The 16,509-nt window shown below is 44.9% G+C and overlaps 1 protein-coding gene across 3 annotated transcripts in view; it reads left to right on the plus strand.

Moving 5' to 3' along the window:
- IFT52 (intraflagellar transport 52) overlaps positions 1–16,509 on the plus strand; it is a 57,658-nt gene that overhangs the window by 21,231 nt on the left and 19,918 nt on the right. For all 3 annotated transcript variants that reach the window (XM_023227905.3, XM_023227906.3, XM_023227907.3), the window contains 4 exons: positions 1,421–1,547; positions 6,684–6,770; positions 8,649–8,717; positions 12,206–12,360. In XM_023227905.3, coding sequence (XP_023083673.1) covers positions 1,421–1,547; positions 6,684–6,770; positions 8,649–8,717; positions 12,206–12,360 — 438 coding nt within the window. The remainder of the gene's footprint in view (positions 1–1,420; positions 1,548–6,683; positions 6,771–8,648; positions 8,718–12,205; positions 12,361–16,509) is intronic.

Below are 16,509 nucleotides of genomic sequence, written 5' to 3' on the forward strand. Positions count from 1 at the left end.
GAGGGAAATTTTTTTTTTTTTTTTTTTTGGTGACGGAGTCTTGCTCTGTCGCCCAGGCTGGAGTGCAGTGGCCAGATCTCAGCTCACTGCAAGCTCCGCCTCCCGGGTTCACGCCATTCTCCTGCCTCAGCCTCCCAAGTAGCTGGGACTACAGGCGCCCGCCACCTCACCCGGCTAGTTTTTTGTATTTTTTAGTAGAGACGGGGTTTCACCATGTTAGCCAGGATGGTCTCGATCTCCTGACCTCGTGATCCGCCCATGTCGGCCTCCCAAAGTGCTGGGATTACAGGCTTGAGCCACCGCGCCCGGCCCGGGAAATAATTTTAAACTTAAGCTAAAAAGAATTTTTTGTGGTCTAAAGAAAAAGGGAAATTAAAATCTCTATGAGGTACTCCTCATGGGTGCTTCCATGTTTCTAACCTTATGCTCTGGTCTTGAGATCTCTGTTTCTCTCCATTCTGAGAGCACTTCCTTCAAGATTTGTGGAGCTCCATCTTTCAGTAAAACCCTAGCCCCTCCTGCATGGGTTGGCCTTACCCCAGGATCTGCACCCCCACCTTTGCTCCTCTATCCCATACCCTCTCCAGGAGTATGTTGCCCCAGGTCAGAACAATTCACTCTAGATAATCTAAGACAAGTCTTTGTTAGGGCGTGGAGAGTAGAAGGGACTGCAAAGCAGATATGTGTAGAAGTGTCCATCGGAGCATATGTTTATGCCTCCATCCGGGTGACACTCAACTGGTAACATGCCCTTCCAGTGACATTCATTCGTTCTTAGATACAGCACCAGCCAAACCTAAGGAAGAAGAACGTATTTACCACTAAGATATTATTATGCAGAGCAGCTGGAGTTCAGTTCTTGGATGAGGCCCCATCCTTTCCCTCCTTCCTCCATCAGGAGCCACTTTAGTTCTCCCAGTTACAGTCGTTTCCACTTTCCTATGAATTTACTTTCATGTTTGTTAAAATGCTTTATCAAACGTGTAGCTAGAGTTGTCCCAGTTTTTAAGTTAACAAGCCAAAGCTTAGAAAAAATTTTGTGTTTGATAATGAATCAAAGAGTATTTCTTGGCTGAGCGCAGTGGCACACACCTGTAATCCCAGCAGTTTGGGAGGCCGAGGCAGGCATATCATTTGAGGCCAGGAGTTCAAGACCAGTCTGGCCAACATGGTAAAACCCTGACTCTACTAAAAATACAAAAATTCGCTGGGCGTGATAGCAGGCGCTGAGGCTGGAGAACAGCTTAAACCTGGGAGGCGGAGGCTGCAGTGAGCCAGGATCACACCACTGCACTGCAGCCTGGGTGACAGAGTGAGACTGTTTCAAAAAAGTGTGTTACTGAAGAAACATTGAGATTATTTTCAGAATTTTTGTATTCATATTTTTAAAATTTGAATGTGTTTCTTTAATTTCTTACAGGGCTCTCACCTTTGTGTATCCTTTTGGTGCCACATTGAGTGTCATGAAACCAGCAGTGGCTGTTCTGTCTACAGGTTCTGTCTGCTTCCCACTTAACAGACCCATTCTGGCTTTCTATCATTCAAAGGTATAGCCTTTCTTAAATGTGGGTATAGATATTATTTTTATTGTTGAAATAATAAAACCTACCTGACCATTTCCAGAAGGCTTTTACATATTTTCTCATTGGTCATCCTGCCAGTCCTGCAAAGTAGTATCTCAGCTATATACATTTTGCTTATGGGGAAACAGTGAATTGTCCAGTAATTGATGAAGTTAAGGCCTAAACCTAGCTCCTTTTTTTTTGTTTTTTGAGATGGAGTCTCATTGTCACCCAGGCTGGAGTGCAGGGGTGCGATCTCGGCTCACTACAAGCTCCGCCTCCCGGGCTCACGCCATTCTCCTGCCTCAGCCTCCCGAGTAGCGGGGACTACAGGCGCCCGCCACCACGCCTGGCTAGTTTTTTTTTTGTATTTTTAGTAGAGATGGGGTTTCACCATGTTAGCCAGGATGGTCTTGATCTCCTGACCTCGTGATCCGCCCACCTCGTTATTATTCTTAACCCAAAGCTTTTCCACTATAGCATGAGGCTACCTGTATTAGAACTTTTAAAATAACTTTTTTTTTTTTTTCCAATCCCATGGCAGCATATTGATTAAAGTAACTTTTAATCCTGTCTATGACTATGGGCTGTACCCTCAGTGTAAAGAGAATACATTCAGGAACAGATGGAGTTAACATATTACGCAAAATAGCACAGAATTATGTTGCTGTTATTTTAGTTTATCCTAGGAAAATATATCAGAAAACTATTTTTCCAGTTATTATCCTAGAGACCCCATAGAAATATGGGCACAGCTAGTCCCAGGCAGTGACCCAACATCCCATTGCCTTTCTTTTTCTTTCTTTCTTTTTTTGTGAGATAGAGTCTCGCTCTGTTGTGCAGGCTGGAGTGCAGTGGCGTGATCTTGGCTCACTGCAACCTCCGCCTCCCAGGTTCAAGCAATTCTCCTCCTGCAGCCTGCCGAGTAGCTGGGATTGCAGGTGCCTGCCACCACGCACAGCTAATTTTTGTATTTTGGGGAGAGATGGGGTTTCACTATGGTGGCCAGGCTGATCTCGAACTCCTGACCTCAAGTGATCTGCCCACCTTGGCCTCTCAAAGTGCTGGGATTACAGGCATGAGCTCTGTTGCCCAGGCTGGAGTAGAATGGCGCAATCTTGGCTCACTGCAGTCTCCGCCTCCCGGGTTCAAGCGATTCTCCCGCCTCAGCCTCCCAAGTAGCTGGGATTACAGACCTGTACCACCACACTCTGCTAATTTTTGTATTTTTAGTAGAGATGGGGATTTACCATGTTGCCCAGGCTGGTCTTGAACTTCTGAGCTCAGGCAATCTGCCCACATTGGCCTCCCAAAGTGCTAGGATTACAGGCATGAGCCACTGTGCCCAGCCCCCACTGAGTTTTAATTCACATTTTGCTGAATTTACTTTCATCTGTTCCCTAAGACAGACTTCACCAGCTGATCTTCTAATTTTTTCCTAGGGAACTTGATGTCTCTAGCTTTTAACAATCCTATTTTTTTTTTTTGTGGTACCTAGGAATTACCTTTCCCTCCTTATTTAAAAGCTCTTGGGCCGGGCGTGGTGGCTCACGCCTGTAATCCCAGCACTATGGGAGGCCGAGGCGGGTGGATCACAAGGTCAGGAGATGAAGACCATCCTGGTCAACATGGTGAAACCCCGTCTCTACTAAAAGTACAAAAATTAGCTGGGTGTGGTGGCACGTGCCTGTAATCCCAGCTACTCAGGAGGCTGAGGCACGAGAATCGCTTGAACCCAGGAGGTTGCAGTGAGCTGAGATCATGCCACTGCACTCCAGCCTGGAAACAGTGAGACTCCGTCTCAAAGAAAAAAAAAATTGAAAAATTAGCCAGGTATGGTGGCAGACTATGTAGCATTTGCTTTTAGTGTGGTACAAGTCAGAGTTTTTTTAACCAATTTTTAAAAAATGTATGGAATTTATGTATTTCTATCTCTTGACATCTCTGGCTTAGTGTAATTCTTTTCCTAGGGAAATTATAACTATGCCTGTTCCCTGTATGTGATGTAGCTAGAAAAACTGATTTCATTTTGTAGTTTTACTATTGAACTGGTTTTCTCATTACAAAAGTAGTATGTGCTCATTGTTGGGCTGGGTGTGGTGGCTCACAACTGTAATCCCAGCACTTTGGGAGGTCAAGGTGGGCGAATCACTTGAGGTCAGGAGTTCGAGACTAGCCTGGCTAACATAGTGAAACCCTGTCTCTACTAAAAATACGAAAATATTAGCCCAGCATGACGGTGAGTGCCTGTAATCGCAGCTACTCCAGAGACTGAGGCAAGAGAATTGCTTGAACCCTGGAAGTGGAGGTTGCAGTGAGCCAAGATCATGCCACCGCACTCCAGCCTGGGCAGTAGAGCAAGACACTGTTGCCAAAAAAAAAAAAAGGGTAATATTGTAGAAATGTTACAATAATTATAGAAAAATTGAAGAATACAGAGATAAAGCAGAAGAAAAAAATTCCCCCGTTGCACTACTCCAAGACTCTAAGACAGCCCAGGTTGACATATTATTCACTCTCTCCCACTTTTGCTTTGCCTTATTTTTATTTATTTGCCTCACAAGCTTTAAAGTAGGATAGCTATATAATTTATGCTATAGGTCAGGCGTGGTGGCTCATGCCTATAATCTTAGCACTTTGAGAGGTTAAGGAGGTAGGATCACTTGTGGCCAGGAGTTTGAGACCAGCCTTGGCAACATAACAAGACCTGTCTCTACAAAAAAGTTAGCTGAGTGTGGTGGTGTGCTCCTGTAGTCCTGGCTACTTGGGAGGCTGAAGCAGGAGGCTCACTTGAACCCAGGTCGAGGCTACAGTGAGCCATGATTGTGCCACTGCACTCCACCCTGGGAGACAGAGTGAAACCCTGTCTCTAAAAATGGAAAAAAAAAATCATAGTATACTTTTTTTTTAACTGAATGATTTGTTGGAAGCATTTTCCCATGTTACTGAAAACCCTTTATAATATGAAATTTAACTGCCGCAGAAGGTTCCATCATTCTGAATTACTTTTTTGTGAACATTTGGATTTATTTCTAATTTTTTGTGACTTTAACTACACAACTGTGCATAGAATTTTTTATGTTTCAGACTGCTTTTGTTGCATATGTTAATAGTTTCAACAACAATGTGTGAAAGAACTTATTTCACTAAAATTTGACCAGCACTGTTTATATCATTTTTTCATATTTATTTATCTGATAGGCAAAAGTACTTTGTTTTTATTTGTTAAAAATTACAAGTATTGAAAATCTTTCTTATTAACCAGTTGTTATTTTATGACTCATGCTTGTGCCTTAGTTTTCTTTCTTTCTTTTTTTTTTTTTTTTGAGATGGAGTCTCACTCTCTTGCTCAGGCTGGGGTGCAGTGGTGTGATTTTGGTTCACTGCAACCTCCACTTCCCAGATTCAAGTGATTCTCGTGCCTCAGCTTCCTGAGTAGTTGAGATTACAGGCATGCACCACCATGCTTGGCTAATTTTTGTATTTTTAGTAGAGACGGGGTTTCGCCATCTTGGCCAGGCTGGTCTCGAACTCCTGACCTCAAGTGATCCACCCGCCTCGCTCTCCAAAAGTGTTGGGATTACAGGCGTGAGCCACTGCGCCCAGCCTTGCCTTAGCTCTCTTTGAGACTGAATCTTACTCTGTTACCCAGGCTGGAGTGCAGTGGCACGATCTCAGCTCACTGCAACCTCGCCTCCCAGGTTCAAGCAATCATCCCACCACAGCCTCCCAAGTAGCTGTGGGAGTACAGGTGCATGCCACCACCCCCAGCTAATTTTTGTATTCCTAGTAGAGACAGGGTTTTGCCTCCCATGTTGGCTAGGCTGGTCTCAAATTACTGATCTCAGGGCAATCTGCCCACCTCGGCCTCCCAAAGTGCTGGGATTACAGGTGTGAGCCACCGTGCCCGGCCTGCCTTAGCTTTCTATTTGGATCTTACTTAAATACTTTTTTTTTTTGCTACCCATAGGTATCTTTAACTGTACAGACTGTCTTTGAGTTTATCTTTTTTTCCCTTTAAAATTATAATCTTCATTTATAAGATAAATAACAATGGGAAAATGCTGTAGAACCTATTTATTTATTTATTTATTTATTTTAATTTTTAGAGACAGGGACTCGCTCTGTTTCCCAGGCTGGAGTGCAGTGGTACAGTCATAGCTCATTGTAACCTCGAGCTCCTGGGCTCAAGTGATTCTCCTGCCCCAGCTTCCCAAGTAGCTAGGACTACAGGTATGCCTCACCACACCCAACTAATATAGAATTAATTTATGTTAGTTTTTGTTTAAAGCCAAATAGAAAAATACAGAAGTATCTAAAATGAAAGGCAGGTTAAAGCCTAGTAGTTACTATGGTTGGTATTTCTTTTTTTTTTTGAGATGGAGTCTGACTCTGTCGCCCAGGCTGAAGTGCAGTGGTGTGATCTCAGCTTACTGCAACCTCCGCCTCGCAGGTTCAAGTGATTCTCCTGCCTCAGCCTCCTGAGTAGCTGGGACTACAGGCACATGCCACCACACCTGGCTGATTTTTTTTTATTTTTAGTAGAGATGGGGGTTTCACCATGTTGGCCAGGCTGATTTCGAACTCCTGACCTCAGATGATCCGTCCACCTCGTCCTCCCAACGTGCTGGGATTACAGGCTGAGCCACTGCGCCTGGCCTATAGTTGGTATTTCTAAACTTTAAAATCTGGTTGTGGGCCGGGCATGGTGGCTCATGCCTGTAATCCCAGCACTTTGGGAGGTCGAGGCGGGCAGATCATGAGGTCAGGAGATCGAGACCATCCTGGCTAACACGGTGAAACCCCGTCTCTGCTAAAAATACAAAAATTAGCCGGGCGCGGTGGCGGGCGCCTGTAGTCCCAGCTACATGGGAGGCTGAGGCAGGAGAATGGCATGAACCCGGGAGACAGAGCTTGCAGTGAGTGGAGATCGCACCACTGCACTCCAGCCTGGCCGACAGAGCGAGACTCCGTCTCAAAAAAAAAAAAAATCTGGGTGTGATTTGGCACTCTTCAGTATATAAGACACTTGCTAGCGTGATTCTGGTAAGTGTCTGGGGACTAGGATACATGAGATGCATCTTGGGATTTGAGTATCTGACCCTGCTTTGTCGTCAATAGAACCAAGGTGGGAAGCTGGCAGTGCTTGGATCATGTCACATGTTCAGTGATCAATATTTGGACAAAGAAGAAAACAGCAAAATCATGGTAAGCTTTTTCTTTTCTTTTATCACATTAATGTACAATGTGTAAGTATTATTTTCATGTCATTTAAAAAAATACTGGTAAGTTTATTTGCTCATTTAAAACCAGCTACTCAGAACCCAGTCTATGCCAGGCACTGAGAATACAAAGTTGAGTCAGGCATAGTCCCTGCTTTGGAAAAGTTTGTAATACATCGAGAGAGAGGGAGACAAATTAGTAAACCCAGAAGGGTGTTTCTGAGCATGTCAGGTGGGGTGGGAGTTGAGCCTGGAGAAGCAGAGAGGAACAAGCTCAACAGCAGTATCACGTGTAAGACCAAGGAGTTTGAACTTGATGCTGAAAGCCACAGGGAGCCCTTGGGTTTTCAGCAGCCTTGGGCATAGCCAGGTCTGTGTTTCTTCTTTTTGTTGTTGTTATTGTTTATGAAAGAACTTCTGGAATGTTTTGGAAAGATTTTTCTGTCTGTTGTGTGGAAGGTGGAAAGGAAGAGGCAGCCTAGAGCCAGTTAGGAAGGCGGTGGTGTCACCAGGCAAGGAGGAATGGGGACCTGAGTATCTGCAGTGAAGGTGTGTGTGGAGAGGAGGGGCCGGTGGCATGGGATGGGAATTAGGAAGGGTTCTGTAGAGGACCACTCACTGACTGATGTGGCAAATAAAGACATTGCAATTTTGTCAAAAAAACACCAAGGGAACATGTCTTATGGAGGATGGCAGAGTGGGGAAGCACATGTCTGTACAGCACGTGTCAGAGCTGTCCATTGGTGATTCCAGTGAGAGAAAGAAACGCCCGCCAAACTTTTTCCTTCATAAAATAGATTACTTCAGCCTTATAATTGTTATATTGGGAGATTGACTAAGATCTTATTTCTGTGGAATTTACATGAAGTTTCGATGTCTCTAGATACATTATGGAAGATCTAGATATTCTACTTTTTTTTTTTTTTTTTTTTTTTTTTTTTTGACATGGAGTCTCTCTCTGTTGCCCAGGCTGGAGTGCAATGGCGCCATCTCGGCTCACTGCCACCTGCGCCTCGCGGGTTCAAGCGATTCTCCTGCCTCAGCCTCCTGAGTAGCTGGGATTACAGTCGTGCGCCACCACACCAGGCTAATTTTTGTATTTTTAGTAAAGACAGGGTTTCACCATGTTGGCCAGGCTGGTCTGGAACTCCTGACTTCAGGTGATCCATCCGCCTCAGCCTCCCAAAGTGCTGGGGTTACAGGCATGAGCCACCATGCCCAGCCTAGGTATTCTACTTTCCAAAAGTTTTAATTTCAGACTGTCATCACAGTAAACAGGGATTAATTCAGGATTGTGAACAAATGTTAATAAATTTTAGCTTGTGGCTAGAGGTTAGAGTGCTTAAAGATAAATTATAAATTTCTGATAGTAAAAGTTGCATTATGCTGGGCACAGCAGCTCATGCCTATAATCCCACCACGCTGGGAGGCCGAGACAGGCAGATCACCTGAGATCAGGAGTTTGAGGCCAGCCTGATCAACATGGTGAAACCCCATCTACTGAAAATACAAAAATCAGCCGGGCCTGGTGGCAGGTGCCTGTAATCTCAGCTACTCAGGAGGCTGAGACAGGAGAATCGTTTGAACCCAGGAGGCGGAGGTTGCAGTGAGCCGAGATCATACCACCACACTCCAACCTGGGCAACAGAGCGAGACTCTGTCTCAAAAAAGAAAATAAATAAAAAGTTGCATTAGGGTGAAGAAAACCTTTGAGTTCTCATATGATTTCAAGGCTGGCTACCCTTTTCTGAATCACTGCTTTAATCTTTTTTCCTTTATCGTTTTTCTTGATTTAATTCTCTAGTCCTGACCTTCAGCTTTTTCAAATAACCAACTGTCCTAATTATGTACTTTTTTTTTTTAGGATGTTGTTTTCCAGTGGCTCACGACAGGAGACATCCACCTAAACCAGATTGATGCCGAAGACCCAGAGGTAGACACTGCGAATTATTAGAAACTTTTAAATGAAAAATGAGTCGAGCTTCTCAGTATCACTTCTAACAGCTCAACAGGAATACACGTCTGTCTTACCTCATCTGTAAGACAAATGGAAAGAAAGGATGATTTTGGGGGGGGATGAAGGCCATATTGTAAAAAATAAGTCAATAAACAAAATATGTAATTAATCATAGAATTAATTGGAGGGGAACATACATACATACAGTATGTATATAAATTAGAATTTAAATTATGGGCACTCTGGCCCAAACTCTCAAAATGAGCATCTGCAGAAAAATACTTTTTTCAGAAGTATGGAATTTTCTCATAAAGAAACAAAGACTCAGAATTTATGTTGTAAACTATAATTTTGTCACCTCTAGATTTAACAATTCTAAAGGCATTATGATAATATTCATCAGACAAGCGAGAGTGGTGAAACCAGCACAGTGAAATCACCACTGGCTCTTGGACCTTATACAGGTGCTTTCTGACCATTTTTCATCCTAGTTTTCTTTCTTTCTTTATTTATTTTTTTGAGACGAAGTCTCGCTCTGTCGCCCAGGCTGGAGTGCAGTGGCCGGTTCTCAGCTCACTGCAAGCTCCGCCTCCCGCGTTTACGCCATTCTCCTGCCTCAGCCTCCCGAGTAGCTGGGACTACAGGTGCCCGCCACCTCGCCCGGCTAGCTTTTTGTATTTTTTTAGTAGAGACGGGGTTTCACCGTATTAGCCAGGTTGGTCTCGATCTCCTGACCTCGTGATCCGCCCGTCTCGGCCTCCCAAAGTGCTGGGATTACAGACTTGAGCCACCGCGCCCGGCAGTTTTCTTTATTTTTTAAAAAAATTTATTATATGTATTGAGATGGAGTCTCACTCTGTTGCCGAAGGCTGGAGTGTAGTGGCTCAATCTCAGCTCTCTGCAACCTCCGTCTCCTGTCCAAGTGATTCTCCTGCCTCAGCCTCCTGAGTAGCTGGGATTACAGACGTGAACCACCATGCCTGGCTAATATTTGTATTTTTAGTAGAGTCAGGGTTTCACCATTTTGACGAGGCTGGTCTCAAACTCCTGACCTGAAATGATCCACCTGCCTCAGCTTCCCAAAGTGCTGGGATTACAGGCGTGAGCCCCCGGGCCCAGCCTTCTGGTTTTCTTATCTGTGAACAGGGGACGCTAATACCTGTGTTCTCTGCCTCACAGGATGATTATGCGGGCTAAGTTAATAGATGGTAATGTGTCAGGCATTGTATGCCATATACTTCCACATGAGTCATCTTATTTAATCCTCTCAACTGCCCTGGGAGGCAGGTGGTCTTATTCTCATTTTATAGATGAGGAAACTGAAATCCTTCAAGATCGCAGTGTGTTCAAATGGCAGGCAAGTGCAGAGCTAGGATCCAAATCCAGGTCTCCTAATTCAAACTCTACTTACCCTACAATTGTTGCTCTGTTTCTTAAACTCAGTCAGGAAAATAATTTCCTGGCCATTGGTCATAGGAGGTAGGTGAGAAGACAGTCAAAGATGGCTGTCCACTGACTGTTTCCTCCCTCACCTAGGGACATGGCTTCTCAGAGACTGATTTGGGTTAGGAAACAGGAGAGCTGCATGTCTAAAGTATTTCCTTATATGGAAACATTAAGCATATGGATATTTTGCTTCATTATTTAAGTGTAATATATTTAACTACTCATGGCCAGTTGTGGTGGCTCACGCCTGTAATCCCAGAACTTTGGGAGGCTGAGGTGGGTGGATCACGAGGTCAGGAGATTGAGGCCATCCTGGCTAACATGGTGAAACCCTGTTTCTACTAAAAAATAAAAAAATAAAAAAAAAATTAGCCAGGCGTGGTGGCGAGCGCCTATAGTCCCAGCTACTCAGGAGGCTAAGGCAGGAGAATGGCATGAACTGAGATTGCGCCACTGCACTCCAGCCTGGGTGACAGAGTGAGACTCGTCTCAAAAAAAAAAAAAAAAAAAATATATATATATATATGGGTGTGTGTGTATATATATGTATACATACATATGTGTATATATGTGTATACATATGTGTGTGTATATATGTGTATACATATGTGTGTGTATACATATACATATATGTGTGTGTGTGTATATATATATATACATATATATATTTAACCACTCTCCTGTTGGCAGGCATTTAGGTTTTCCTGGTCTTTTACTGTCACTAGTCCACAGCATGTGTCATGACTGAGGGCTCTCAGCAATGCTGGAGGGATGTCTTTGGCTAGGGGAGAAGAACTGGTATCTAGTGTACCGGTGGAGGAACTGTCTGTACTAGTGTCACAGACTCTGGCATGTACCAGGAGGAAAGAAGCAGATAGGGCCTGGATGCTAGGGGGTAGGTACATGTTATGGTGGGAGCTTGCGGACTTTCTTTCATGATTTCCTCTATTTTCTTACTAAAATAGAAAACAGGGTCATTGCTAAAATGGTGAAAAGGAAAACCAGTTTTTTTTTGAGACAAAGTCTTACTCTGTCACCCAGGCTGGTGTGAAGTGGTTTGATCATGGCTCACTGCAATGTTGACCTCCTGGGCTCAGGTGATCCTCCCACCTCAGCCTCCTAAGTAGCTGAGAGTACAGGCACACACCACCATGCTCAGCTAAATTTTTTTGTATTTTTGTAATGACAGAGTTTTGCCATATTGCTCAGGCTGGTCTCCAACTCCTGGGCTCAAGCAATCCACTCACCTCAGCCTCCCAAAGTGTTGTGGGTGTGAGCTACTGCACCCGGCTGGGAAAATCATTTTCATGGCTGAACTGAAAAAGGGGGAGTATTGTCTAGAAGAATGGGAAAGTGGGTAGACTACAGAGATGTAGTTTATTGCTGAGTGCTCAAGATCAGAGATCAGGCTGGGCGTGGTGGCTCAAGCCTGTAATCCCAGCACTTTGGGAGGCCAAGACGGGCGGATCACGAGGTCAGGAGATCGTGACCATCCTGGCTAACACGGTGAAACCCCGTCTCTACTAAAAAAAATACAAAAAACTAGCCAGGTGAGGTGGCGGGCGCCTGTAGTCCCAGCTACTCGGGAGGCTGAGGCAGGAGAATGGCCTAAACCTGGGAGGTGGAGCTTGCAGTGAGCTGAGATCCGGCCACTGCACTCCAGCCTGGGCGACAGAGCGAGACTCCGTCTCAAAAAAAAAAAAAAAAAAAGATCGGAGATCATGAAATTAAAAGACCAGTTGACAGGGTTGTGTGTTTCTCCAGCTGTGTTCAGCCATGTGAGTACTGGTATAATTGGAGAGTTGGATTTAGCCAGTGCTAGGGTTTAGCCAAGTTAATTTTGTTCCTCTTCCCACATAAATTAGCTTATTTAAGGTTTAGTGGTCAGTGATCATGAACAGTAAAACTTCTTGGCAAGAGAGTATAAATGTTGCAGATTTAGACCTGAGACAGTGGAGATTTGACAGAATAAATGCTTGTTCTTGCTGTGCTGAAAGGAATCCTCTTGTGGCTTTCAGATTTCTGATTACATGATGCTGCCCTACACAGCCACCCTATCAAAGCGGAATCGAGAGTGTCTCCAGGAGAGCGATGAGATCCCGAGGGACTTTACCACCCTCTTTGACCTGTCCATCTTCCAGCTGGATACCACCTCCTTCCACAGTGTCATCGAGTCAGTACCTGTGGGCCTCTGAGCTACACTGCACTCCATTCTGAGTGTTTGGTTTGGAAACATGAGCCCGGGAACGGGAGTTAGGGTTATAGTAAATGTGGCATGCAGAACATGTTCTCAGATCTATGATGAAGTCAACAAAGAAACTGGGCTGGTATGAGGGGTTGATGTAGAGAACTGCCAGAGGTTATTACCCCTGCATGTTCCAGATTCTGAACCAGGCATTTAGGGTGACCAGCTTGTTTCTTTTTTTTTTTTTTTTTTTTTTTTGAGACAGAGTCTCGCTCTGTCGCCCAGGCTGGAGTGCAGTGGCCGGATCTCAGCTCACTGCAAGCTCCGCCTCCCGGGTTCCCGCCATTCTCCTGCCTCAGCCTCCCGAGTAGCTGGGACTACAGACGCCCGCCACCTCGCCCGGCTAGTTTTTTGTATTTTTAGTAGAGACGGGGTTTCACCGTGTTAGCTAGGATGGTCTTGATCTCCTGACCTCGTGATCCGCCCGTCTCAGCCTCCCAAAGTGCTGGGATTACAGGCTTGAGCCACCGCGCCCGGCTAGCTTGTTTCATTTTTCCCTAGACTTCTCCTGGTTTTAGCACAGAGAGTCTCAAGTCCCAGGAGCACCCTCAGTAAATGGAGATGGTTGGTCACCCCCATTTCTCCCTGGGTATCTGGGCAACTGGTAATGCTATGGTGGCTCACACCTGTAATCCCAACACTTAGACAGGCCGAAGTGGGAAGATCTCTTGAGCCCACAAGTTCAAGACCAGCTTGGGCAACATAGGAAGACCCCATCTCTACAAAAAAGCAAAAAATTACCCAGGTGTGGTGGTGCGCACCTGTAGTCCCAGCTACTTGGGAGGCTGAGGTGGGAGGATTGCTTGAGCCCCAGAGGTTAAGGCTGCAGTGACCCACTCCAGTCCGGTCAACAGAGACAGAACTTGTCTAAAAAAAAAAAAAAAAAAAAAAAAAAAAGTTGCAATAACTGAGTTGAGAAAGACTGCGAGTAGATTTTTTTTTTTGCAGGAAGAGCAGAAGTTCAGTTTGAGGTATATGGAGTTGAGATGTCAATGAAGTTTCCAGATGGTGTTGAGTAGCAGTTTTATATGTTAACTTGGTGGTCAGAAGAGATATCTGAGCTACACATTTAATGTGGGAGTCTGGGGGCACATCTGTATCTGTATTTCATCTAAAGCACACAGCACACATCATCTTTTCCCTTTTTTTTTTTTTTGGAGACAGAGTTTCACTGTTGTTGCCCAGGCTGGAGTGCAGCGGCACAGTCTCTGCTCACTGCAACCTCTGCCTCCCAGGCTCAAGCAACTCTGCCTCAGCCTCCTGAGTAGCACCACCATGCCCAGCTATTTTTGTATTTTTAGTAGATACAGGGTTTCACCATGTTGGCCAGGCTGGTCTCGAACTCATAACCTCAGGTGATCCACCTACCTCGGCCTCCCAAAGTGCTGGGATTAAAGGCGTGAGCCACAGCACCTGGCTCTATTTTCAAATCTATAAAATCAGGATGAGTCTTCTTTCTTATTTTTTGCCTTTTTTTCTTTCTTTTACTTTTTTTCTGTTTTTCAGGATGAATCTTAACAATAGATGATGTATTAGTTTTATTAGCAGCATTTTTTTCCTTTCAGTGGACCATAAACTATGATGCATCTTACCTTTGGTGGATTCTTAGATTTGATAAAATATGGTAGATAGTATTTAAAGCCATGTGACTGGATGCGCTCACAAAGCATTATAAGTGCTGATAGAGGGGAAAAAAAGGACCATCTATTGAGCCCTGGGGCACCCCAGAGTTTAGAAGTTAGGAAGAAACGGCCGGGCGCGGTGGCTCAAGCCTGTAATCCCAGCACTTTGGGAGGCCGAGACGGGCGGATCACAAGGTCAGCAGATCGAGACCATCCTGGCTAACACAGTGAAACCCCGTCTCTACTAAAAAATACAAAAAACTAGCCGGGCGAGGTGGCAGGCACCTGTAGTCCCAGCTACTTGGGAGGCTGAGGCAAGAGAATGGGGTAAACTCAGGAGGCGAAGCTTGCAGTGAGCTGAGAACCAGCCACTGCACTCCAGCCTGGGCGACAGAGCGAAACTCAGTCTCAAAAAAAAAAAAAAAAGAAGTTAGGAAGAAACAGAAAAGCCAGCTGGGCATGGTGACTCACGCCTGTAATCCCAGCACTTTGGGAGGCTGAGGTGGGTGGATCACTTGAGGCCAAAGAGTTTGAGATCAGCCTGGCCAACATGGTGAAACCCCACCTGTACTAAAAATAGGAAACAAATAGCTGGTCATGGTGGCACACGCCTGTAGTCCTAGCTACTTGGGAGGGTAAGGCAGGAGAATCACTTGAACCCGGGAGGCAGAGGTTGCAGTGAGCCAAGAAAACACCACTGGACTCCATCGTGGGTGACAGAGCAAGACTCCATCTCAGAATAAAAAAGGAAAGGAAGAAATAGAAAAGCCAAAAGAAGAGATGGAAAAGCAGTAGCCAGTGTGAGATGAAGAAAATCAAGTGCATGGTATTCTGAGAGGCAAGTAAAGAAAGTCTGTCAAGATGGAAAGGGTCATCAGCTGTGTCAGTTACTTCTTATGGGTCATAAAAAATGAGGGCTGAGAATTTATCTTTGAATTTAGCAACATGGAGGTCACTGGTGATCTAGACAGTCTTTTTTTATGAGATGGTGAGGGTGAAAGCTTATTTGGAGTTGGTTTAAGAGAGAATTGGACATAACAAATATAGATAGCTCTTTTGAGGTATTTGCTACAGAGAGGAACAGAGCAGGGGCAAGGGCCAGGGTCAGTAGCTAGCTGGAAGAAGTAAGGTCAAGGAGGTGTTTTTTAGATGGAAGAAGTCACAGTGTATTTTTATACTGGTGGGAATGTTCCAGTAGAGAGAAAAATGGATAATGTAGGCGAGAGCGAGGAAAATGGCTGAGGTGAAACACGAGATAAGCAAGAGACAATGGGAAAGGGGGTTTGGTAAGTGGTCTTCTTAGCTCCTTTTTTTTTTTTTTTTTTTTTTTTTTTTTTTTTTAAGACAGGGTTTCACTGTTGCCCAGGCTGGTCTGGAACTCCTGGGCTCAAGCGGTCCTCCCATGTTGGCCTCCCAAAGTGTTGGATTATAGATGTTAGCCACCATTCCCAGCCTGGTCTTTGCTTTTATTTTTATTATTTCATATATATCATATATCTTTTTTTTTTTTTTTTTTTTTTTTTGAGATACAGTCTCATTCTTTACCCAGACTGGAGTACAGTGGCACGATCTTGGCTCACTGCAACCTCTGCCTCTCAGGTTCAAGTGATCCTCCTACCTCAGCCTCCCTAGTAGCTGGGACTACAGGTGTGCACCACCACACCCAGCTAATTGTTGTATTTTTAGTAGGGATGGAGTTTCACCATGTTGGTCAGGCTGGTCTCAAACTCCTGACTTCAAGTGATCCACCCACCTCAGCCTCCCAAAGTGCTGAGATTATAGACATGAGCCACCATGTCTGGCCCAGTCTTAGCTTTTAGACAGGAGCATGGATCATTCAGTCAGTAACAGATGGGAAACATGCGTGCAGACTCTGGTGGATGAGAAAAGTTGTTGATTGAAGATTATGGAAGTTCTTAGGACTTCAGTCTTTTTGATGAAATAGGAAACAAGATCATCAGCTAAAAATTGCGAAAGAAGCTGGACACAGTGGCTCACGCCTGTAATCCCAGCACTTTGGGAGGCTGAAGCAAGCAGATCACGAGGTCAGGAGTTTGAGACCAGACTGGCCAATATGGTGAAACCCCATCTCCACTAAAAACACAAATATCAGCTGAGCTTGGTGGCACACACCTGTAATCCCAGCTACTCGGGAGGCTGAGGCAGAAGAATCGCTTGAACCCGGGAGGCGGAGGTTGCAGTGAGCCGAGATTGCACCACTGCACTCCAGCCTGGGCGACAGACAGAGTGAGACTCCGTCTCAAAAAAGAAAAAAAAAAATTGCCAAAGAGATAGTGGAGATTTAGGAGAGAAGGCATATGTTAGGCCTCTAGGGGAATGGGAGAGGGAGTGGACAAGGTTTCTGTGGAAGGATTTGCCAAGCAACATTAAAGGCCCACTGGAGGTTGGAGGTTTTGGATCGAAAGTTCTACAAGCCAGTAGGTGGTATGTTTTC

This window comes from Piliocolobus tephrosceles, chromosome 20, assembly GCF_002776525.5.
Source record: "Piliocolobus tephrosceles isolate RC106 chromosome 20, ASM277652v3, whole genome shotgun sequence".
NCBI lineage: Eukaryota > Metazoa > Chordata > Mammalia > Primates > Cercopithecidae > Piliocolobus > Piliocolobus tephrosceles.